Source organism: Sebastes umbrosus, chromosome 20, assembly GCF_015220745.1.
Source record: "Sebastes umbrosus isolate fSebUmb1 chromosome 20, fSebUmb1.pri, whole genome shotgun sequence".
Taxonomy (NCBI): domain Eukaryota; kingdom Metazoa; phylum Chordata; class Actinopteri; order Perciformes; family Sebastidae; genus Sebastes; species Sebastes umbrosus.
Window position 1 is genome coordinate 2,214,870 of NC_051288.1, and position 26,955 is coordinate 2,241,824.

General features: G+C 41.4%; 2 protein-coding genes across 6 annotated transcripts in view; one reads left to right on the forward strand and one right to left on the reverse strand.

Moving 5' to 3' along the window:
• Window positions 1-26,955, reverse strand: part of ube2d1b (ubiquitin-conjugating enzyme E2D 1b) — a 197,588-nt gene that overhangs the window by 57,655 nt on the left and 112,978 nt on the right. The gene's annotated exons all lie outside the window — the stretch shown is intronic.
• On the forward strand, window positions 247-26,108 carry LOC119479541 (NLR family CARD domain-containing protein 3-like). The gene is given in 11 exon segments (XM_037755281.1): window positions 247-387; window positions 4,027-4,173; window positions 4,916-5,020; window positions 7,367-7,483; window positions 8,501-8,729; window positions 12,610-12,619; window positions 13,040-14,837; window positions 19,332-19,508; window positions 22,794-22,967; window positions 23,621-23,794; window positions 24,547-26,108. Coding segments are annotated over 10 exon segments (2,922 nt in total). The 5' UTR covers window positions 247-387; window positions 4,027-4,045; the 3' UTR covers window positions 24,557-26,108.

Consider the following 26,955-nt stretch of genomic DNA (forward strand, 5'->3'; position numbering starts at 1 on the left):
AAAGGCTTAAGCCTCGTCTAGCATACTGCTAAATACATCACTTTAACTGTCACATACTGCATACTACTGAGGAACGCAGTATGCAGTATGTACTGTATACTGCATACTGCGCTCCTCAGTAGTAAGCAGTATGTGGTTTCGAATACAGCAACACAAAGATCCTCACAAGATGGAGAGACACTCACTCTGACACAAATACATTTCAATATAAGTAACACACACACGGCCAAAGATTTCCTGTAAATGGAGAGGGGAGGAGCCACACTGTGATGCAAGTACATGAGAACAGGGAGGAAACACTGAAACTGAAAGTGTTCAGTCAGCTCAGAGTCAGACTCCATTTTGAGTAAACGGCACAGAGGGGTGACAACTAAAGACTGAACCAGGGTAAGTGTTAATCCAACATTTCATTATTTCACTGTCAAAGTCTCTGAGTCGGTTTGGTCCCTGTGGACTGTAGAGGAGAATTCAACAGTTTGATTCTTCTGTGAACACAACGTCATGACTGGCTGAATAATATTTATTAAACCTGCTGTAACCCAAGAAAACAAGCAGAGATTTGATTTGATTTGAGTTGGCTGATATATTTTACATTTGTAAGGTGCTTGTAGAATAGTTATGGCTCAATAGCACAAATAACACTGCTTTTAAATGTTTATGATAAAGTGGATATAAGTATGAAGAGAAGTTAAATGTGTGAGAGGCATCATTATACATATAATGACATTTAATGTCTACAGTCTGGCTTCAATTCACCACCTCACCATCTGCGTCTCCAGTTTCCCCTGCCTCGGTGCCTCCATAATGTGCGTACGCACGGGTCAAAGTTTCCGTACCGGTGCGCACATTCTCCCGTCAAGTTTGTTTTTATAGATCACAACTATTGCGTGGGAAGTGGCGTACGCACATTTCAGGCCCCGTTTTGTGCGTACGCAACGGTTATAAATGAGACCCCAGGGGTTATAAATGAGACCCCAGGGGTCTCATTTATAACCGTATCATAAACATTTAAAACAGCAGTGTTCTTTGTGCTAGTGAGCCATAACTATTCCATAAGCACCTTACAAATGTAAAATATATCAGCCAACTCAAATCTCAAATCAAATTCCGCTCAATATCTCATCAGCGCTGTGTCACCATCACGTTCCCTCCACCTCTGGAGCTCAGAGGAGATCGGCCGGACTACCGACACTCGCAGTCAGCTGTGGAGCAGCTGTTGAAATCATCATCATCGGTTGTAGAAATCCAAGATTATATCAATTAGCATTAAAGAATGGCAGAACAGAGCGCCAATAGTTTTAATAAGATCTTCTAATAGTGTGCAGATATCACCAAGTACCATATTAGTTTTCATAAAGTTGTTGTGTAAAATCGCTGCAGTGATGACATGACTTATTAATTTATGTATGGTTTATTAGATCGGGACAGATACAGTATAAATAGACAAAATGAAAACAGCTATCCGATGCAACTATCAGACTGTCTCCAGTGCGCCACCGCGGTGCGCCACTCTGCCTCCTCCAGTCACCTCCACCCGGAACATCTCCACCAGTCACCTCCACCCGGCACATCTTCACCAGTATGGAGAGTGTAAATTAACAGAGTGTGTAAATGAAGCCAGTGACAGCTGTCACACAATCGTTACTCTCCATATCTTCATTATCATTATCAGTACTAATCATAATGCAGGACAAGTTCACCATAACAACTTAAATAAATAAATATAAATAGTGTACACCTGTCAAACTTCCTTTTTCTAATTATATACAGGTGGGGGATATTACTGACTGTCTTGATCACTTTAAGTGAATGGATCAGTCTGATTGCTGTAAACATATAAACACAGCGGTGAGACTCGGAACATGCTGCATGGTGCTGGTGGATATACCGTCACTGTGAGGACTACGTGACGTGAATGACAGAATCAGGAGGGAACGAGTGTTCAGAGTACTCTTCACCTACAAACACCTCCATATCTGTGTCAGAAAAACTCCTTTTATCTGTCTTCCGCTCGGGAGTCGACGTGATTCACCGTAAAGATCCACTGATCAACAGGCTCATTCACATGCAGAAACATTCATGAGGTGCTTTGCATTGACCATTTATGGTTGAAAGTGGGCGTGTAGTGGGCGGAATATGAGGCGGATTCACTTGCGCACATTTCCAGGTGGAGTGTGATTTATAAAGGGAATATTGCGTGCAGGTGTGCGTACGCACGGTTTATAAATCAGATTTTTTTTTGGCGTACGCCATTTTCGGCTTTTGTGCGCACGTACATTTTTAGTATGGATCCTACGCACTGTTTTATAAATGAGACCACTGGGGTCTCATTTATAACCGTTGCGTACGCACAAAACGGGGCCTGAAATGTGCGTAGGCCACTTCCCACGCAACAGTTGTGATCTATAAAAACAAACTTGACGGGAGAATGTGCGCACCGGTACGGAAACTTTGACCCATGCGTACGCATATTATGGAGGCACCGAGACAGGGGAAACTGGAGACGCAGATGAATTGAAGCCAGACTGTAGACATTAAATGTCATTATACCTATAATGATGTCTCTCACACATTTAATTTCACTTCATACTTATATCCACTTTATCATAAACATTTAAAACAGCAGTGTTCTTTGTGCTAGTGGGCCATAACTATTCTACAAGCACCTTACAAATGTGAAAGATAAACTCAAACCCCAAAGCAAATTCCGCTCAATATCTCATCAGCGCTGTCTCCATCACGTCCTCCACCTCTGGAGCTCAGAGGAGAGGACCGGACTACCGACAGTCACGGTCAGCTGTGGAGCAGCTGTTGAAATCATCATCATAGGTTGTAGAAATCCAAGATTATCTGAAATAGCATTAAAAAATGGCAGAACAGAGCGCCAACAGTTTTAATAATATCTTCTAATAGTGTGCAGATATCATCAAGTACCATATTAGTTTTCATAAAGTTGTTGTGTAAAATCGCTGCAGTGATGACATGACTTATTAATTTATGTATGGTTTATTAGATCGGGACAGATACAGTATAAATAGACAAAATGAAAACAGCTATCCGATGCAACTATCAGACTGTCTCCAGTGCGCCACCGCGGTGCGCCACTCTGCCTCCTCCAGTCATCTCCACCCGGCACATCTTCACCAGTATGGAGAGTGTAAATTAATAAAGTGTGTAAATGAAGCCAGTGACAGCTGTCACACAATCGTTACTCTCCATATCCTCATTATCATTATCAGTCCTAATCATAATGCAGGACAAGTTCACCATAACAACTTAAATAAATAAATAAATAGTGTACACCTGTCAAACTTCCTTTTTCTAATGATATACAGGTGGGGGATATTACTGACTGTCTTGATCACTTTAAGTGGATGGATCAGTCTGATTGCTGTAAACATATAAACACAGCGGTGAGACTCGGAACATGCTGCATGGTGCTGGTGGATATACCGGCACTGTGAGGACTACGTGACGTGAATGACAGAATCAGGAGGGAACGAGGGTTCAGAGACCTCCTCACCTACAAACACCTCCATCTCTGTGTCAGAAAAACTCCTTTTATCTGTCTTCCGCTCGGGAGTCGACGTGGTTCACCGTAAAGATCCACTGATCAACAGGCTCATTCACATGCAGAAACATTCATGAGGTGCTTTGCATTGACCATTTATGGTTGAAAGTGGGCGTGTAGTGGGCGGAATATGAGGCGGATTCACGTGCGCACATTTCCAGGTGGAGTGTGATTTATAAAGGGAACATTGCTTGCAGGTGTGCGTACGCACGGTTTATAAGTCTGATTTTTTTTTGCCGTACGCCATTTTCGGCTTTTGTGCGCACGTACTTTTAGTATGGATCCTACGCACTGTTTTATAAATGAGACCCCAGGTGAATGCTGGACGGTTTTATTATACTCTAAACGGTGTGTGTGTGTGTGTGTGTGTGTGTGTTACTTCCTGTTCTCTCAGTCTTCCCTGTGACTCTTGAACAAACTTGTTTATCTGATTCTCAGACTGTTTTACCTCTCAGACTGACTTCAGGTCAGAAGATGAGTGATTGTGGGGAGGAAGAGGAGGACAGAGAGTCTCTAGTCTCTGGCTGTCTGTCTATGAAGAGTGACCGGTCTAAAGGTATTCCTCCAAAGTTCAGTAATGAACCTGGACCCTCAGAGTCAAAGTAAGAGAGCTGCTACTAACTCATTTATAGGACTCATTTTCACTTTCCTCTACCAATACTGTTTTCTGTTGATTTTGTGTTTCTATTTTAAAATTTCTACTAAAATGTATTTGCTAACTGAAGTTGAACAAACTTTTCTTGACACAAAGAATAAAGAAGAGAGCGAGTGAGAGAGACAGTCAGTGTGTTGTGTTAAATCTGTCAGTGGCATTTTCTGTTATTCACTGTGTTGATATCACCCGTTCAACGCACACACAAACGCCATTGTGAAAATAAAGACATTAAAGTAAGGTGGAGGAAACTAAAAAATAAAATGAAAACTCTCAGTTAGTTAATGCAATAAGTTAGGTTAGTTAACTACAGCTAACTAGATAACTAACTAGAAAGACAAACTGACAGACAGATAAACAGATTTATTTTAATAACTGTAATCTGATTTTGTTGATTGTGTGTTTGTATATTCAATTTCTGCTAAAATGTATTTACTAACTGAAGTTTAACAAACTTTTCATGACAGAAAGAATTAATTTGTGCATTCTTCCTCTTCGTATCTGTGACAGCTGTCAGTCACCCAGAACAGCTGTAATCTAAGAGGACTAATACAAACTTTTAAACCACATTATTGACAGTAGCAGTAGTTTGTGTGTTTGTAGTTACTGAAATGTCTTTGTCATCAGAGAATTTATCAAGGATTCATGTGATATGAATAAAACCATCTTGGTGTTTGCAGAGTTCAGTTCAGACCGAGAGCAGAGTCTCCAGTACCCAGCTGTCTGTCTGTGAAGAGTGACTGGTCCATGGGTTATCCTCCACACTTCAGTAATGAACCTGGACCCTCAAACACAAAGTAAGAGACTGTTTTTACTGTGCACTGACCTGATGGATGATGATGCATTGAGGATGAAGACCAAATGTTCTGCTAACAGATTTATATTCCTGATGCAGAACTATTAGTGCAGATACTGTTTCAAACTAAGATGGATCTTATTCTGGGTTTTATAGCAACAAACTACTGATTGTATTTCTGTAACAAAACACCTGAGAACCTCCATTTCACAATTTACACTTCAAGAAAATATTCATATTTTTGCCGGAACGTTGAAGTCGCTGTAAAGATTTACAACTATTCAAAATCTGAAAGAATGTGCTTCAAATATTTAATTAATTTTGTCACGTTTGTCCCCAAAATACTGTTGGTTTGACTTCTCCTAAAATCAGCTGTTATGACAGCGTTTTTGAAGTGGGGTTGTACGTATACTTCCGTGTTCTGGGAAGTAAAATTACTGCTTTTGTGAATGGAGTCTGGTGGCTTTGAAGAGAGCCATATAACGGCTTTATTTCTCCGTCAGAAAGGCCTGTCTTACGGCGAGGTAAAGCGGCTGTGGACGGGAGCAGCAGAAAAATGTATTTTAGCCACCTAAAAACAAATAATAGCTGTTTAAGTGTGCGCTATATTTAGAATATTTTCTCTGCTTTACCTCGCCATCAGACAGACCTTTCTGACGGGAACTGAAGCCGTTATATCGCTCTCTTCAAAGCAACCAGACTCCATTCACAAAAACAGTGATTTTCCCTCTCAGAACAGGGGAGTTGCTGGTCTACCGCTCCATCCATCGGTTAGTTAGTTTGTGTTATTGTGTGACTTTCTGATCTGAACTAAAGTGGCGTCCACAGCAGCACATCGCTTAGCTTCCTGCCGGTACTCCTGTCTGCTTCTCTTAACTGGGAGCACGCCGACCGCCATCTAAGTTACTGTGTGTCATGTTAATACACCGACTATAAGGATGTATATTTACTGTACATGTAGCAGCACATCATGCAGAAACCTACGTCAGGACATGTGGGAGGACGTTTTTAGAAGGACTTGAAGGGAAAACAGCATTTTGGCACTAAAACATACACTGATCAGCCATAACATTCAGACCACTGACAGGTGAAGTGAATAACATGGATTATCTCGTTACAATGGCACCTGGCAGTCGGGGGGGATATATTAGACAGCAAGTGAACATTTTGAACTTTGAACTTTGTGTTGGAAGCAGTAAAAATGGGCCAGCGTAAGGATGCGAGTGACTTTGACAAGGGCCAAATAGTGACAGCTAGACGACTGGGTCAGAGCATCTTCAGAACTGCAGCTCTTGTGGGATGTTCCCGGTCTGCAGTGGTCAGGACCTACCAAAAGTGGTCCAAGGAAGGAGAACCGGTGAACCGGCGACAGGGTCAGACCCGAGGCTCATTGATGCACGTGGGGAGTGAAGGCTGGCCTGTGTTGTCAGATCCAATAGAAGAACTACTGGAGCTCAAATTGCTGAAAAAGTTAATGCTGGTTCTGATAGAAAGGTGTCAGAACACACAGTGAGGAGCAGTTTGTTGCGTATGGGGACCAGTCAGGATGCCCCATGCTGACCCGTGTCCACTGCCAAAAGCGCCTACAATGGGCACGTGAGCATCAGAGCTGGACCACGGAGCAATGGAAGAAGGTGGCCCGGTCTGATGAATCACGTTTTCTTTTACATCATGTGGATGGCAACGAGTTGGAGGTGTTGACTCAGCCTCCAAATTCTCCAGATCTCAATCCAATGGAGCATCTGTGGGATGTGCTGGACGAACAAGTCCGATCCATGGAGGCCCCACCTCGCAACTTCCAGGACTTAAAGGATCTGCTTCTGACGACTTGGTGCCAGATACCACAGCAGACCTTCAGAGGTCTAGTGGAGTCCATGCCTCCACGGGTCAGGGCTGTTTTGGCGGCAAAAGGGGGACCTACTCAATATTAGGCAGATGGTCATAATGTTATGGCTGATCGGTGTACGTACGTAGTGTTCAGATTTGAATACATAAGGAACACCACTGGGAAGATACAGATTGATATAAAAACAAAATAATGCCAATGCCATGATTTTGTTGATTGTGTGTTTGTATATTAAATTTCTACTAAAATGTATTTACTAACTGAAGTTTAACAAACTTTTCATGACAGAAAGAATTAATTTGTGCATTCTTCCTCTTTGTATCTGTGACAGCTGTCAGTCACCCAGAATAACTGTAATCTAAGAGGACTAATACAAACTTTTAAACCACATTATTGACAGTAGCAGTAGTTTGTGTGTTTGTAGCTAATGAAATGTCTTTGTCATCAGAGAATTTATCAAGGATTCATGTGATATGAATAAAACCATCTTGGTGTTTGCAGAGTTCAGTACAGACCGAGAGCAGAGTCTCCAGTACCCAGCTGTCTGTCTGTGAAGAGTGACTGGTCCATGGGTTATCCTCCACACTTCAGTAATGAACCTGGACCCTCAGACACGAAGTAAGAGACAGTTTTTAAAGTTGCTGTAAAGATTTACATCTATTCAAAATATGAAAGAATGTGCTTCAAATATGTAATTAATATACTCACATTTGTCTTCAAAATACTGTGTTGGTTTGACTTCTCCTAAAATCAGCTGTTATGACAGCTTTTCTGAAGTGGGGTTGTACGTATAATCCCGTGTTCTGGGGAGTAAAATTACTGCTTTTGTGAATGGAGTCTGGTGGCTTTGAAGAGAGCGATATAACAGCTTCTGTTCCCTGTCAGAAAGGTCTGGTGATGGTGAGGTAAAACGGCTGTGGACGGGAGCAGCAGAAAAATGTATTTTAGCCACCTAAAAAATAAATAAATATCCGTTTAAGTGTATGCTATATTTAGAATATTTTCTCCACTTTACCTCGCCATCAGACAGCCCTTTCTGTCAGAGAACTGATGCCGTTATATCACTGTCTTCAAAACCACCAGACTCCATTCACAAAAACAGTGATTTTCCCTCTCAGAACAGGGGAGTTGCTGGTCTACTGCTGCATCCATCGGTTAGTTAGTTTGTGTTATTGTGGGACTTTCTGATCTGAACTAACGTGGCGTCCACAGCAGCACATCGCTTAACTTCCTGCCGGTTCCCCTGTCTGTTTCTCCTAACTCGGAGCACGCCGACCGCCATCTGACTTACTGTTTGTCACGTTAATACACTGACTATAAGGATGTACATATTTCAATCAGGAGAGACTCCATATCGAATGAACAATAATTTGGTGCATGGTGGATGATAAGTAGAATAGTGCAAAGTCTTTGGTGATTAGACTCCATCGTGATGTAGTATATCAAAGGGGGAGGTGATGCTGTGTCATGCCCCCAAACTGCATGTGATTATCATAAAATGTATCATCACAGTGTGAATGCTGAATTCAAACAGAAAAGTAACAACTCTTTAACTGTTCCCTATGACCATCTGTGCTTTGAGACAGTGTTGGACAATCAACAAATCATTGTAGTTATAAAGACATGTCTTCACAGGAAGAGGAAGAGGAGTGATGTTTCTGTGGTGGAGCAGCTGTCCTGCTGTGCTTTGTGTCAGGTCGTCCTGAAGGATCCACTCTCTACCAGCTGTGGACATTGGTTCTGCAGACAGTGCATCACCTCATACTGAGACCAGTCTGCTTCATCAGGAGTCTCCTCCTGTCCCCAGTGTGGAGAAAGATCCAGAACAAGAGCTGGACTGCAGACAGCCGGCCAGACCAGAACTGTTCAAAGTAAGACTATACATCTGTCTGCTGACGTCTCCATGTCTGAAAACACTACTTGTTGGTTTAATACAGTGACATGTGTTGTATCAAACAGCACGACCATTTAAGATCATTATAAATATCATTACATTTTAAGTCCACCTGGAATTTAACTGCATGTTTTTTCTGCTCCAGCATTCATATGTGCTCTGTATCACCTGTCCTGTGTTCTCCTTTGAGAGGAAATCTGAACCCTTTGGTTTTATGATAGCAGCCCTTGTCTTGGCATCAACCCAGGGGCCAGCAACCTTTACTATTAAAAGAGCCATTACTTCGCCTGTATAGACATTTCTACAACTGTTCATTGAGAGACCACAGGGACAGTCACATGACCAAAGGGACAGTCACATGACATATATATATATATATATTTGGAAAGAAAAAGGCAACACACTGGGCAAAGACTTGTTTTTGCTGCAGACTGTGAAAGAATATGAGAGATTGTTTTGTTAAAGTTAAAAAAAGGTCTCATGGAAAGAGACGACCCGAGGGGGAAGCACCAAGAGACAGAAAGTAATTTAGACTTGGAGGTAAGCGACAGTAATAATTACAGTACACAAATTCAATGTTTGGCGGTACGTACGTCGGTGTTTAGTGTTTACTGCTGTTGCCAGGCAGTCTACTTTCCACTCCAGTGCCACTCGTTGACTTCTTGCTAATCTACTTGATATTTTGTTTGTACACCTCTTGGCGTTTCGGAGCATACTGCAACAAACAACTCGCTTGAAGTCCTTGAAGCCTTTTCTTCCGTAATGTGGTGATGTCACCAAGTTACACATTTGCATAACACAACAGTGGGCCGACTGACAAAAAATTAGCATAACAGGTCCTCTTTAAATTTTCTTTTGGGGATTTTGGTTGCGACCCAACAGGAACAGTGGGTGATGGTTGCGTGGAGCAGACGTCGGCTGGACCGCCGACAGGACACGTGGAGCCGGCGTCGACCGGACCGCCGACATGACACGTGGAGCAGGAGTCGGCTGCAATGCCATCAGGGCACGTGGATCAGGGGCCTCATGTATAAAAGACTGCGCAGCTTTCACACTGGAAGATGGCGCACAGAAATTTTCACATGTATAAAAGCGTGCGCACGCCTGTTCCTGCGCACCTTTCCTTTATACATCCCAATTTACGTGAAATTGAGCGCAGCTGCACGTGCGACTTGGTCCGCCTTGTCTCCTCCCATTAATAACTATGCAAATGACTAAAAACACACTCCATGCTGTCACCTATTGTCCAAATAACAATGGCAAAACGCACTGGAAAAGGTACAAAAAAGAAGAATTTCACAGAGTGTGAAATTGAAGTGCTTGTTACTGAGGTGGAAGCTAGAAAACATATTTTATTTGATGGTCTTTCCTCGGGGAATCAGTAACAAACGCAACGCGTCTCACAGCAGTTGACCGTGCGCTCCCGAAGGCTTCCGAAGGCGCACGGTCAGCTGCGCCCTGGGCATCGACTGCTGAGGGGCGCCGGTCTGGCCGCGTCCTCACATATACACACACACACACACACACACACACACACACATATATACATATATATACATATACATATATATATGTATATATATACATATATACACATATATATATATATATATATATATATATGTGTATATATATACATATATGTATATATATACATATATATACATATATACATATACATATATATATATATGCAACGAATTAAAGAGAATGAATGACGTTCTTGGTGATATAAGTCAGACATTAAAAGACCTTGTTAAAAATGTTTGTCTCAACTTACCTCGTTGCTTTACATTCTGTGTATTGTATATAAACGGCGCTGTATAGCTGCTGCATCTGGCTCATTGTTAGGTGGGCCAGGATCCGGTTCATCCATCTGTAGCTCCTCTGGAGCACAGACACAGCATGTTGGTCTGCCACATTGTGCAGCACGCGATTTTGGTTTTGGCACAGTGGTTAAGGCATGTCCTCTCTGGGAAATTAGTTTAAATGTGTTTTTGTTGTGCCTTTCTGATGTTAAACATTATGCGAATTTAAGAAATATGTGTTGTTTTTATCCCACTTCATAAACAAAGCTCAGTAAGTTGAGTGGAAAAAATGACAGAGTTTGGAGGACGGCCCGCACATTTTCACGACTGGTCTAGAGTTTGCGGCACGGTCTGCACATTCTCACGTCAAGTTGATTTTTATACATCCCGGCGTGAGCGTGAAACACAGCGTACGCAACATTTTAGTACGGGCGCACCGTTTATACATGAGGCCCCAGGAGTCGGCCGGACCGCCATCAGGACACGTGGATCAAGAGTCGGCCGAACCACTGACAGGAAACACGGAGAAGGGATAGGCTGACACAGGAGCAGGCCCCGATTCGGCTGAGACACTGGGCAGTCTAGATTTCCTTCTCCGATACACACGCCTCGCTCCAGGGGGCTCCAGCCCCCAGACAGCAATCCGATTGGAAGCCAGCAGGCCGGGGCTGGGGCTGGGACTGAGGCTGAGGCTGGGGCCGAAGCCGGATGCCCAAGAAGGCATAAAAACTTTCTGCTGGATCTATTTTGGTCAAACGCAGAGAGATCAAGCGGGCAGGATAATTCAACAAAAAGCGAGCTTTTAATTGTAAGCTGGTGGAACAAAACAAAGTTGACAAAAACAAAACCAGAGTCTAGATCCAAGGAAACAACAAAGTACAAATGAAAACACACCAAAAACCAAACTGAGAAAAAAAAACAACTACAAACCACAAGACACGAGAAACACGGGCAGGAGGGACGCTAGGAACATGGCAGGAGTGACGAGTAAAACGGAGACAAGGCAAACCAGTCAGGAACGACAACGAACTGACAAAAGGGGGAACACACAGGCTTAAATACAAGAGGGTGATAGACACAGGTGGAACAAATCAGGGCGGGGCAGACAATCAACAAAGGCGGGAAAACAAACAGAGGTAGGAAGTAAAACCACACAAGAACACAGGGGGAGTGAATTTCAAACTAAAACAGGAAACACTAAAATGCAGAAAAAAATAACAGAAAACCGAAATCCAAGAAAAAACAATTCACTTATACAGAACTAATAGACTAAAAGGAGGAACACAAGATCTAAACAAAAAGGAAACAAGTCCTAATGTCCTCTGGCACAGCCAGACCATGACAAGAGAACTATTAAACTGTGTAAAGCAGTAACATCACTGTTGAGAAAAGAGAAAGTTTGTGACCCGGCCGCCATGTTGAGATCAGTTGATGAAATACCAAGCACCACCCACCAGCTAAACACTTCACTACAAGATGTTTCTGAACACATTTGAGGAGAGAAATAGGCAATACAGTAACAGAATATTGATTCATATTTGATCAGCGCTGCCTAGTTTGATCAGAGTTCTCAAGTGATTGGCAGTTGCCTCCGTTGAATGAACAGCCAATAGGAACACTCTCTCTCTGAAATGACCTGTGATTGGTAAAATTCTCCCGTCACGGGCTAGATTTTCTAAAGCCTGAAAACAGATCCATGAGGAGGTACAGAAGTCTAGTTTTCTCTCAGAACACTTGAATTATAATATGCTGAAAGGTTATTATGGAATTTTTGCCCAATGATACCAAAACATTCTGCCTACTACATGTTTTAAGTCCAGTGTGTAGGATCTGGTGGTATCTGGTGGTATTTTTTTCAATGTGTTTTTTAGATGAAACGGGCGAAAACACTGAAAGACAGGCTGCAGAGTGTGTTTACCGCTATGACCAACAACAGCCCTCGTCACATGTCATGTTGCTTTTTCATACATCAGAGGACTAATTTTCTGAATCTTCACAGGTCTTTAGACCGTAGTGGAAACACAGACAACAGTGTACTGAAGGAACCTTTTAGTCCCTTAAAAGTAGTAGGACTAAAATGTCCCAGGAACGTTTGGTGGAAACCCGGCTTTTGTTATTGGTGCTGTTCAATAAAAACAGGTCCACACAACGAGATATGAACATATTCTGCATTATTTGATGAGTGGATCAGTTTTAAATATTACAGTGAGGAAGGAACAGCCACAGTGAGCTGTTTAGATGAAGAGCTGCAGACGGACAGCTGAGGCTCCGCCTCCTCTGCTGTCAATCAAACATGTACACCGACTGAGAGAAAAAGGAGCATTTCTAATGCTTCCACAAAAATTGGATTGTATAACCTTTGCTTCTTTTTTATTTACTTTATATTGATCACTTCAATATTGAAAATGAAAATAATAAGCAGATTGTCAAATTGTCTTTATTTTGTCTCAAACTTTTTTCCTTCTCTTTCAGCAGATAGAGGTCTGCAGGAGGTTTTAGATGAACATAAGATCAGTCTGAAGAAGAGATGTGAATGTGTGACTGAAGGAACTGATGAAACAGGAAGTGGAACCCTCCTCAACAGGATCTACACTGAGCTCTACATCACAGAGGGACAGAGTGAAGAGGTTAATACCCAACATGAGGTGAGGCAACTTGAGACAGCTTCCAAGATAAACAACCTCCATGACACTCCAATCAAGTGCCAGGACATCTTTAAAGCCTTACCTGACCAACTGGGAGACATCAGAGTCGTTCTGACGAACGGCGTCGCTGGTGTTGGAAAAACCTTCTCAGTGCAGAAGTTCACTCTGGACTGGGCAGAGGGCTTGGAAAACCAAGATGTCAGTCTGGTGGTTCTGCTTTCGTTCAGGGAGCTGAACTTGATCAGAGATGAGCAGTACAGTCTTCTCATGCTGCTCCATGTTTTCCATCCAACATTACAGAAGGTCACAGCAGAGAAGCTCGCTGTCTGTAAAGTTCTGTTCATCTTTGACGGCCTGGATGAAAGCAGACTTTCACTGGATTTCCACAACAACAAGGTTGTGTCTGATGTCACCCAGAAGTCATCAGTCAACGTGCTGTTGACAAACCTCATCCAGGGGAATCTGCTTCCCTCAGCTCTCGTCTGGATAACTTCCCGACCTGCAGCAGCCAATCACATCCCTCCTGCATGTGTTGACAGGGTAACAGAAGTACGAGGGTTCACTGACGCCCAGAAGGAGGAGTACTTCAGGAGGAGAGTCAGTGATGAAGAGCTGTCCAGCAGAATCATCTCACACATCAAGACATCCAGGAGCCTCAACATCATGTGTCTAATCCCAGTCTTCTGCTGGATCACTGCTACAGTTTTGGACCAAATGTTGACTACAGACCAGAGAGGAGAGCTGCCCAAGACCCTGACTGACATGTACTCACACTTCCTGGTGGTTCAGACAAAGAGGAAGAAGCAGAAGTATGGTGAGGGACATGAGACGAGTCCACAGGAGCTGACAAAGGCTGACAGGGAAGTTCTTCTGAAATTGGGGAGGCTGGCGTTTGAACATCTGGAGAAAGGAGACATCATGTTTTACCAAGAAGACCTGGAGCGGTGTGGTTTTGATGTCACAGAGGCCTTGGTGTACTCAGGAGTTTGTACAGAGATCTTCAAAAGAGAGTGTGTGATCTTCCAGAAAACAGTCTACTGCTTTGTTCACCTGAGCATTCAGGAGTTTCTGGCTGCAGTCTACATGTTCCACTGTTACATAAACAGGAACACAGAGGTACTGGAGGACTTCCTGGGAAAAAAATATGTTCATTCAACCCTGGATGTCTTCCTGAAGAGAGCCATGGAGAAATCCCTTGAAAGTAAAAATGGCCACCTGGACCTGTTTGTTCGCTTCCTTCAAGGCCTCTCTCTGGAGTCCAACCAGAGACTCTTAAGAGGTCTACTGGGTCGGACAGACAACAATCCAGAAATCATCCAGAGGGCCATTAAAAACCTGAAGGAGATGAACATGGATGATACCAAAATCTCTACTGACAGAAGCATCAACATCTTCCACTGTCTGATGGAGATGAACGACCACTCGGTACATCAGGAGATCCAAGAGTTCCTGAAGTCAGAGAACAGATCAGAGAAGAAACTCTCAGAGATCCACTGCTCAGCTCTGGCCTACATGCTGCAGATATCAGAGGAGGTTCTGGATGAGTTGGACCTGAACAAGTACAACACATCACTAGAGGGACGACGGAGACTGATTCCAGCTGTGAGGAATTGCAGAAAAGCAGAGTAAGTCACGATGTGATTAACTTTATAGATCAGTGTAGATTAGTAGTTTAGTTCTTAGTAATATACACACTATAAAATTATTCTTAAAATATAATATTCTTATAAGTGTTCCACGTGTTTATTACATAAATATGTCAGTTGTATTTTGTCACAGATGTTCTTGAGCTGTTTCAAATATTGAGTTCAAAAATGTTCTCGTAGGTTGTGTTTCTAGCTGTCAAGTTAATGAACACATTTATTCTATTTATTTTGAATAATTGTTTAATTTTACAAATTTTTTGTTATTTATCTTTTTTTTGGAGACGACATGTGAAGCTGGTAAAACAAATGAAAAAAACAAAAGATCAGCTGGCTGGTGGAGTGCTGGGTCTAACAGGTGTAGCGGCAGCAATAGAATGTTTGCTGATCCAGCGGGGAGTCGGGGCGGTCCTGGGATCAGAGCCCTGGTGCTGGGGTTTGCACTGGCTGAGTTTGAGCTAACTGCTAACTGGGGGGTACGTCTCCTGGAGCTGCCGCACACTCTACTCCCGGCGAAGCAGCCTCCCGGTGGCAAGGAGGACGAGGCGGGGCTGCGAGTCGTTTTCTTGTTTCTGCTTCTACTGATTTAATCCAGACAGTGCAGTGTCCGTTCAAAGCATGTCTGTTGAGAACGGGCCGAATGCTTGGCTTGTGGTGTTGCATCTTTCTCGAGATCGCTCGTACAAATAACTTCACACTCGACATTGTGCCTCCTTGGGTCCTGAGCAATACACCTGCCATGACATAGCTGCATTACACACCCAAGTCATTGCTACTCACGGTTAGGAACACCGGTGAAATATACTCTGTTTCACAGGAAGAAACAGACCCCAGTAGCTGTTACTCGCAGTCAGAACCATCTGTGAAATACACTTAGTGTAGGTAATTTCCAAATAGGTGTATTAGTTGCTTGCTTTGACATAACCACGGTTATAAAGTAGAGCATGGATTTAATTATCGGAAGTATTTTCCTGGAGGTAACATTATTAGTGTTATTTCTTAGTATCAAGTCTGACACCGGGGAAATACCGTCTTACTCACGGGGGAAAAACACACACAGGTCACAGCTTACTTACGGTCACACCAGTGAAATACAATAGAAGAGTTTGGTTGTAAAGTGAACTGCAGTCAATGAGCAGCAGTCTGCCCGCTGTGGACGACATGCTGGACCCCGCTGACACACAGAGTGCTGGTCACTCGTTTATTGAAAGTTTAATAACATTGTATGTTTCAAGCATCCAAATTGCACCAAACTTGAAAATGCACTTCCTTGGGTCCCCAGCAATACACCCACCAAGTGTGAAGTCGATTGAATGAGCGGTTCTCAAGATATGAGAAGGACATACAGACAGGCAGGCAGACAGACAGACAGACAGACAGCTTTATAGTTAGATAAACAAACTATCAAAACGCACACAGACCCTGGATGTATTATTGACACGCCCTCAGTGCAGCTCTACTTCTTGGTCCTCTCATGTTGGACTGAGGGCAGACTGGACGCTACAGTGACTCACTATCGCCTCTCGAGGTACAAGTAGGCTAGTACTACAAGAAAGTCAGGGCAGGACCTTGCTGGTTGGCAGTAGATATCTCTGCAGCACAATATATTGATGTATTTTACATAACGTCAAAACTGTTACTTTTTCACATTCTTTTGATAATGTTAATTAATTGTTTTAATGTTTTAAACTAAAATTCTGGCCAGATTTTACATGGTGCACCTTTACAGAGCCTGGACCAAAAACAACTAATTCCTGTTGCCTCCACACTGATTTCCACTGTATTTATTCTATTTTGTAACTGCCCTATATATATTCTGTTTTTATGTCTTTGAAGCACTTTGTAAACCTGTTTTTGAAAAGTGCTGTATAGATGGATTATTCTTATTACTATTCTTCTTGTTCTTGTTCTTCTTGTTCTTGTTCTTCTTCTTCTTCTTCTTCTTCTTCTTCTTCTTCTTATTCTTATTCTTCTTATTATTATTATTACTTTAGCTTAAGCAGCCACTGTGGCCACAAGTGACAATTATGGGGTAATGTTGAATGCTATGCTAACAGTGATTTGGTAGCACAAGGGGAGAATATTCATCAAGTCAGTGAACTGATTCAGTAATGTCAGTTGCACAACAACATCGATCTAAAATTTTAACATTAGCATTAGCTTGGGTTGTGCCGGTGTAAAATATTTCAAACCGGTTTGACATTAAATCAAACACCGGACCGGACTGGTATACCGAATTTTACCACTAGGTGTCGCACTTGACTCAGCAGCAGCAGCAGAGAGCCCATGAATGAGAGTGAAGCAACTCCAGTCCACATGGTGGCAGTAATGCACCTCTAAGCTGGTTTGCCAACCGTCAATAAACACTAAAGAAGAAGAAGCGGCACCATATTACACCTTTCCTCATGTGTTTTTGGGCTGATCTCTTTCATTGGCTTCAAATCCAAAATGTTGCCATGTTGCCACAGTCTTGGTTTTCTTTGAAACCAGCTCTGCCATGTCTTGTCTCTTCACCCCAAAAAACACATGAACTTCTCAGTAAACAAACCTCTTTGTGTTTATAAACCAACATAATATCATAATATTACATTAATCACGTTGTCATATTGCTTATTATTACTTCCTTCAAGGCTAAGGGCCTTGTTTTTGGTTTGTTTGTTTGTTTGTTACCTCCGCCAAGGCCGAAGGCCTTGGAAGGAAGTTATGGTTTCACCGGCGTTGGTTTGTTGGTTTGTTGGTTTGTTGGTTTGCTTGTTTGTCTGTTAACAGGATTACTCCAAAAGTTTGCGATGGATTTGAATGCATTTTTTTGGAGGGATGGAGTGTAGCGCAATGAACAATCCATTAGAAATTTGGTGGCGATCCGGATCATGAACCAGATTCAGGAATATTTTTAAGGATTCCGATCAGCCTGAGCATGAAGACCACAGGGTATAACACATGCGCAGTGTAACTGATGATGCGTTGATGACGCGGGATCCCGCCTCCTTCTGAGAGCAGAGAGATAAGTGTGTGGATATGTGTGCAGGAGCTGCTGGCCATCCACTGTGAGAAAGAAAAAAACTGTAGATGACGGGATGAGAGACAAAGTAGTGCAACGTTATACAAACATAACAAGGCTGCTGAATGAAAGAGGCATCCGCCGATATGTTACACGGAAACACACCGTGTTAATAACAAGCCGACCACCTTACTGTACCGCCATCTGTGAGCTGTGATCTGTTTTTAAAGTCACACACCTTGGCTGAGGTCTGCGCTCTCCGAGTGCCATTCTAGTTAGTAATGCAATACTGGCTGGATTTAGCACTGTGACTCTGTCGGCACAGGTTGTTGACGTAGGCTACTTTTTAATTTGCCAGAACGCGTTATAATGACAAATGTCGGTTCCGCCAGTTAGCATAAAATCAAACAGGTTTAAGCTTGTAGACCGGACCGGACCGGCAAAACCACAAATCGACCCAACTCTAGCATTAGCCAACGTAAACTACTGGTCATACGAGACAAAGATTGTCGTTGTAAAACCCCTGTGTGTGTTGAATTGAGCAATGGGGCATTTTATTGCTAATGAATTCAACTTTTTAAAGAGGCAAGTTGTGTTCCATAATCTTGTTTTTAAGTCTTTAATTTTATTCTGTTACTCACTGAAGGAAACTCAGGTGTTTCTCTCTCTCGTTGGTGTAGAGAAGATTAGTAGCAGGAAATACACAGCTTCCACCAATAACAGTTGTCCGATGAATATATAACAGCAGAATGGTAGAATTCAGACTTTTTAAAAGATCTTATACACACCAAAGATCAATGTTATGTTTTTAATGCTGATACACTGATAACATCTTTCTGATGACATTATATTGAAAATATTATTTGTGTTTGTGAGCTGAATATGTTTGATGCTCAGGAAAGAGTGTTAATGACAAAACACCATGCAGTCATCAAAATATCTAAGTATATGAATGTTTAATTATGTACAGGTCTAATATTATTACGCATTTTTTTTTCATTTTTCTACCGTTTGGCAGCAGTCACTGAATTTTCCCATTTTTGGACGTGAACCTGCCAACAGCAGGTAGCAGCAAAGAGAAATCTTCTTTCTCAACTGTATTATTATTACTTATTCAGTTTTAAAAATGCTTTTCGAATCAAGAAGCCCTCATGCTAACTTTGTGGAGACAGTCCTGGGATCAGATCACACTGACAGACTGGACATTAGGGAAGCCTCAATGTTACTACATTTCTCTCTTCCTCTGCAAGATTAAAGAAAAACAAAGGTTAAAAGTCTGTAGTTTTGAGAGAGACTGATGAGAATTATTGTTTCATATCAAACAGTGAGATAAGATTAGCTGAACAACTGATGTGAGGAGTAAATGTTAATCAAAGAAGTATATATATCAAACTGTTTAGTCATTAAATACATGAAGTAAATATAAACTGTCCTCTTTCATAATAACAAATTTTGTAATTTTTGTGTCATGACAGACTTTCTGGTTGTTGGATCTCAGATACTCACTGTGAAGTCATGGCCTCAGCTCTGAAGTCCAACCCCTCCCATCTGAGAGAGCTGCACCTGAGTGACAACAACACCCTGAAGGATTCAGGAGTGAAGCTGCTGTCTGCTGGACTGGAGAGTCCAAACTGTAGACTGGAGACTCTGAGGTCAGTTCACTGACTGTAGCGTATGTAGTGAGTGCGTGCGTGCGTGCGTGCGTGCGTGCGTGCGTGCGTGCGTGCGTGCGTGCACTCGCTCCCATTACCACCGCTCTCTCACCACTCACTTCTCATGTACACAATGACTACTACTTTTGATAAATAATCATCAGTAATGTGGATCTCATGACTTAGTGTAAATGACAAATAGAACAGCTAGAAAAGTCTGGAAAAATTCAGAAAATTACATCACTTTATTTTAATGTAGCCTTTAAAACCAGGAAAAGACAGCACTTATATTACGTTATTACGATATCAAAAATCTAAGATGATATCTCGTCTCATATCACGATATCGATATCATATCGATATATTGCCCAGTCTTAGTATGTAACCAGTAAGTATGTTGTGTTTGACAGTTTCCTTGTTGAGCTGCAGGAGGATTAGTAACACAAAAGGCAGAAGGACATGTGTACAGCAGTTCAATCCAGGAAGAGAAAACAGGACCAAAACCAAATTTTTCGAGTGTTACAAAAAGATAATTCCATTCAATTATATCGAATTCTTTTTCTGCATCCATAGAGGCAAGGCATTCTGACTCAGTATGATTTGGGGAATATAAGATGTTGAACAATCGACAAATATTATAAAACAAATGACGTCTTTTTATAAACCCAGTTTGATCCAGAGAAATGACAGAGGGGAGATTATGTTCCATCTGTGGGCCAGGACTTTAGCAAGGATCTTTACATCTGTATTAAGTAATGACATGGGCCTGTAAGAAGCACAATCTAGTGGGTCTTTATCTTTTTTCAACAACAGGGAGATGTAGGCCTGGTTGAATGAAGGAGGGAGTACACCTGAGTCCAAGGAGTCGGAGAGCACTAGACATAAAAAAGGAGTCAGTTCGTCAGAGAATTTCTTAAAAAAGTCTGGTGGGAGCCCATCTGGGCCAGGAGATTTACCCGGTTGCTTAGATGATATTGCTGCAGTAATTTCCTCCTCAGTGATGGGATCCTCGAGGTTATTTCTCATGTCTTGAGAGAGGGACGGTATGTCAAGGTTACTAAAAAAGTTATCCATGACTTTTGAGTCAACTGTACAATCTGAAGTGTATAAATTGGAATAAAAGGCTCTGAACTTTTCATTTATCACTTTTGAGTCTGATATTATATTCCCATTATCTGTCCGTACTCCAGCGATAAGTTGCTTCGCTCTCAACCAACGCAGTTGGTTACCCAGGAGTTTACCTGACTTTTCCCCATGCTCATAGAAATTACTTCTACTCCAAAGTAATTGACTTTCAACTTCGCGAGAGGAAAGAAGGTTAAATTCCGTCTGGAGTTTCAAGCGTTCCATGCACAGGTCGGGGGAAGGTGAATTTGCATATTGTTTATCTATATTTAAAATCTGATTAGCAATTTCTGTTTTATATGCCGCGAACGATATAATTTCACCTCTTAAATATACTTTCATGGCCTCCCAAATTGTTTTATTTGACACCTCAGGTGTTTTATTGGTGCTTAGAAATATTTTAATGTGTGTAGAAATGTGTGTAAGAAAACTCTCATCTTTGAGCAACAAAGGATCAAGCCTCCAGTGTTTTCTGGCATACTCAGCATCTGGGAAGGCCAGTTGAAGAGCAAGCGGTGCGTGATCAGAAATAATAATACTTTCGTAACTGCAGGATTTAATGTTCAACATTAATGAATTATCTAGAAATAATCTATTTGACTATAGGTGTGGTGGACGTGAGAAAAGAAAGAGTATACTCTTCCTGTAGGGTATAAAAACCGCCATGGATCAGAAAGGCTAAAATCGTCGAGAAATGATTTGATATAGCCAGCAGATTTGCTAAGAGTAGTGGGCTTAGGGGAGGAGCGGTCTAACACTGTGTCCAAGCAGCAATTGAAATCCCCTCCAAGAATTAGAGAGTGGGAATTGAGGTCCAGGAGTTGAGAAAATATTTTTTTTTTAAATTGTACATCATCAATATTAGGCGCATACACGTTGGCCAGAGTCACAGACTTATTGTAAAGTTTGCCTGAAACAATGATAAATCGTCCAAATTGATCTGACATAATGTCAGATGGCTCAAAAGGAATGTTTCTATCAACAAGAATAGCTGTGCCCCTAGACTTACCCTTAAAGTTGCTCCATCAACACTCAACATAACGTCATCTAGGCATAAATACGGCAGCGACGCTGCTGTAAACGGATCAAAAGTGTGCCGAAATAACGACATAATGATGCTGATTAGTAAAAAGTCTGAATTCATTCTTTGTCGGATCTGTCCGCAAGACGACAAGCAAACACGGCCAGTGCCAGGCTATGTTAACATTGTAGCTGCTCCATTAACACTCCATCAAGGAATAAATAAGGCAGCAACAACGTCAGTGATGACGTTAACTTTCGCAAAGTATGTATATATTGTTCCACACCACTTATATGATGAATGCTTTTGATACACATGCCTCAATAAAAAAATTAAATACTTTTAACCTTGCATAGGCCTATGACATGCTAATACTTTTTCACCTTGTGTAAAATGTATAACATACTGACTAGTAAATGTTACCATTTACTATTACTGAATGTCATTTGCTTCATTATAAGTTGTCTTTTAATCAAAGATTAAGATATAAGTGGAAAAAAACTGTTCACAAAACATAATAGACATGACCACTGACTATTTGTGTAACAATTTAGCCACAAATTCACATACTGACCATATACGGTCCAGCCATATACTCAGTTTTGACTGAGTCTTGTTCTCATGGTCTAGTGTTAAAAAAGTTAACAACAATCCCAATAAATTGCAAAATCGAATCACAATACTTAAAAATCACAATACATATCGAATCGAGAGATAGCTGAATCGTCCCAGCCCTAGTAAACACTCACTTGATTTGTTGGACTCAGACTGCTGAATCTTCATATTAGTTTCAGTTGAACTTCTGAAGTCATTTCTTACAGTGTAGTTGTGTTGAAGGGGCCACTTCACAGGAGGAATGATCACTGCCACCAATAACTCTTTTAATGTACAAGTGACATGTGGCTGTTGTTTACAGACGCACTTGAACAAATGTGGACCTTTCCTGTAAATGACATAAACCTGCTAAGCAACCAGCTACAGTGAGAAGAAGGCCATGTAATAAATGAAGTAATGAAGTCCAACAAGTCTGATTTGATATTGATCCTCTAATTCCAGACTTGACTGAGATCAGCAGCATGTTATTGATGTGTGTTGACATGAATAGGTGTATGAATGTCAATCATTTATTCTTTATTCAGATTGTCGATCTGCAGTTTGACAGAGATCAGCTGTGCTTCTCTGGCCTCAGCTCTGAAGTCCAGCCCCTCCCATCTGAGAGAGCTGGATCTGAGCCTCAACGAGCTGCAGGATTCAGGAGTGAAGCTGCTGTCTGGTTTTGTGGAGAGTCAACACTGTAGACTGGAGACTCTGAGGTCAGACACCATTTTTTACTTGTGTACTGAGATTAATATGATGTGAAAGTTGTGGTGACACTAAACTGCAGACATAAGGCTGATATTATACTGATCCACACTGAGGCCCCTATCTTACACCAAGCGCAAAGCGGCGCACAGCAGTTTCAGACTGATGCAATTGTCATTTTCCTGCCCAGTGCCGACGTTGTGTAAGTAGCAAATGTACTTTTGCTGATTTTTTTCTTCTTTTTGTTAACCGATTTTCTTCCCTTTCCCCCCAAATCCATCCTGATATATTTGACATCTTTAGAAACTGAGATTTTGAGTTGAATCTTGAATCAATTCCTGTGGGTTTTTATTTGTGTTTGGCTGCTCAACATGAGTTTGTATAGATGGATCCACTGGTGGAGCTGTCAGGGTTTAAGAGGTGAAGTCACTACGTCTTTATTGAAGTAGCAGCACGTTGTCATTAATATTAATGAGAGCTCTGTTTCACTGTTTGTATTCTACAGTTTTTAACCTGCATCCTGTTGGCTTCAGGTGTTTCGAGTTTACATTTTCTAAACTTCTACGTTCTAAACCTTCTTCAGCTCTGAACACATTATTAAACATTGAATGATTTCAAGCAGGAACGTTGTCTTCTAAACTTACATCATTTATTCTTTATTCAGATTGATTTACTGCAGTTTGTCAGAGATCAGCTGTGCTTCTCTGGCCTCAGCTCTAAAGTCCAACCCCTCCCATCTGAGAGAGCTGATGCTGGGTGGAAACAACCTGCAGGATTCAGATGTGAAGCACCTGTCTGATCTTGTGGAGAGTCCACACTGTAGACTGGAGACTCTGAGGTCAGTAGAAGGTCGGAGTCGGTCCATGCTGGTTTCAGCAGTATTGTTGCAATGTGTTTCCTCCGTTAAGATGTGAGAGGAGAACGGTGACACACACAGAGAGAGAACAGTCAGCCAATCAGATCAGCCAGAAGCTTGTTGTGATCATGTGTTAGAGTTGATGTGAAGAAGATGTTGTTGTTGTTGTGTTCATGTCTCCAGGAAATAAAGCTGGATTACAGCTGACAGCATCACAACATGTATAGAGACAGTGGTCCTCATCCATCAAACTGTCGTACCATCAAATCTGATCAGAAAGTCTTTGTTCTCTCATTGATCAGTTCATCTCTGTCACAGCTCTGAGATCAGTCTGACTGAAGCCTCAAATCACTGGCTCTTATTTCATAGAACCATGGTTACATTTAGTAACTATGAGGTGGTCTGCCCAAAGAGCTATTAAAGGAGGGTAACGGGATGAGGGTGTGGAGGTTCAGTGTCTTTTGTAACTCGTTCCAGTCACTAGGAGCAGCACACTGGAATGAGTGACGACCAGAGGAGGTGCAGACTTTAGGAACGACCACACTGATGAATTTACTAGAAGATAAGTTGCGGTTACTGTTGGAGATATTGAGTAGTGAGCGGAGATATGGAGGTTGGTTTTGCCAAAGATAGTTTTATAAATGAACTGTGTGCTGCATCACTGACTGACAGCTGATGAAGGGAGTCTCTGTAAATACTGATTCATGACTTCTGTTCTCTTCTTCTCTCATCAGATGGTGGTGATCTCTGTCAGAGTGAGGGATCAGAAAAGTGGATGTGTTGAGAGGATCAGCTGTGTCCTGATGATCCACAGAGGTTCACCACCTGGACCTGGATCTGATTTTGTCTTGGTTTTTTTTGTTCATTCATATATTCTGAACCCAAAATGCCTCTGAGGATTAGTTCAGTTTATGACAACATAACTGTAGATTAACACATTTAGATAGAACTTTCTGCTTTGCTTTGTGGTGCAGCTCCACCCTGTGGAACCATGGAGTTTTGCTGTTTATTTCCACACATTTCTAAATAACAGTGGAAGTTAATAAAGTTACTCTATTAAAACCAAGCCCTCAGGAAGAGCGCAGGGCTTTGATGCCAACGTTCGTAGCGGTCAAAGGGTGGTATTACAAGTTCCGTGTCCTTCACGTGATGCCATTGGGCCCAAAAATACTTTTTCCCATAGTCTTACATTGGGAAAGAGACGTCTGTAACTCAGAGGATAATTCTTTTTTGAGGAAAATCAACTTCACAGTACGACTATCTAATAGCCCTTATTTAAATCATTAGGTCCTAAAAGTTGTAAAATGCACTAATAGCTGAAACCAGAGTTATTTACCTTCCTCGTTCATGTGAATAAGACCCAGACCGAGGCTGGAGCAAGGGCTGGGAGGAGGAGTTAAAGGAAACACTACTGCGCCTGCTCTATGGGCCCAATGAATGAGCAACTGCAACTCTCATAGGAATGAACGGGAGCCTCTGACGCTGTATCTAGATCTCTTTATACATCCATGATTAAAACCAATACCAGCCATTTTTCATATTATCAAAGATAAATATTTGCTTGTAACAAACAGAAAGAATCAGATCAAATCTGAATTCAGTCAAGGCTTCACTTAAGTTCCTCAACTGACTACAAACACATGATGTCTGGATTTTGGTGTAAAGTCAGCACCTTCATATTGTATATAACGTTTGATGTAAAATAAACAAACAGAACTGATTAACATCTAGATTTTATATTCACTAATCATGTACATACAGGAAAATTCCACTTTCATGTGTGACTCTGCTAGTTCTCACGTTACATGACTGAACACAGACACATAAAGTCGCCCATGGAGCTTTTTCCCCTCAGAAATCCGTGTTGAAGCAGTCGTTCTCACCACCGTTCATGTTCTGTTGTTCCTGCTGGAGCTGCTTTCTGCCAACAGATGTCACCGTTCCCTCTGTTTTACCACAAAGGAGGTTTATCTGAATGGATGCAGTGAACACTGAACTGATGATTTGAATGCTTTCTTCCTGACTGACTTGGTTTTGTAAAGGTTAAGTGTCATCATAATGTAGTAAAACTTGATTTATAATGATGGAAACTGGATTTGAAATTAAACTCAGCAAACAAGTTGCACAAGTCTTTGCTCTTTTTTTGTAAAACGTTCACACCTTTTGTATGATATTGGAATTGAATATTTGAAGAAACATCAATATAAAGAAATGTAACTCATATGATAATATAATACATTTTAAAATTGTGCTTCACATTGCACTAATTAAGCAATAAAGATGTCATTTCTGGCTACCATCTGTGTTTGGATTATTAAAAAGAGTTGCACAGTTGCAATGCAGGAAAATGGCTGAAATTATTTCTTATTGTGTAATTACTTTAATATATATATATATATATATATATATATAATATAATATATGTATATATTTATATATTATATAATAAATATATTTATAACTTTTCATCCAGATATTCAGAAGAATTATATTTGTATGAATCTGAAAAAGAAAACAAAAAAAAAATACTTAAGTTTTATACTAAATAGATTAATTAACATAATTTAAAGATAAAGCTGAGATCTCTCCATTCCTACACCACCATGTTCTTGTTTGGTTGGCTTTGGCTATGTTACCAGATTAGGTTTGGTGACTATTATCTGTGTACTATCGCCACCTTGTGGACATGTGGTTACAGCATGTGGTCAGAGTACAGTATAATAGGGCTGTGATGACTTTTATGTAAAAAATCCAACACCAGTTTTTTAAAAAAGAACATTAATTGTAAGTTATTTAAGTGAGAAGAGAGACACAAAAGTCAAAGCCTGATGTGAAAATTAATAACCATTTCCCTTCTTTCTATTTTCAGTCTGTGGAAACTGCAGATGGTTGAATTTTTGGTTATGAGAAGCTGTGTATCTGCGGCGGGGGCAGACCCAAGCTCGTAACCCAGGACCACCCTTACGTCCTGGGGATACAGGACACAGACAGTGTCCAGCTACAACCCCATCACTCTGGATGTTTGTATTGTTATGGACATGCAGGTATGAAATTACTTAAAGCTTCAGTAGGCAGTATATTTTTGGCAACATTGGGCAAAAATTCCATAATAACCTTTCAGCATATTGTAATTCAAGTGTTCT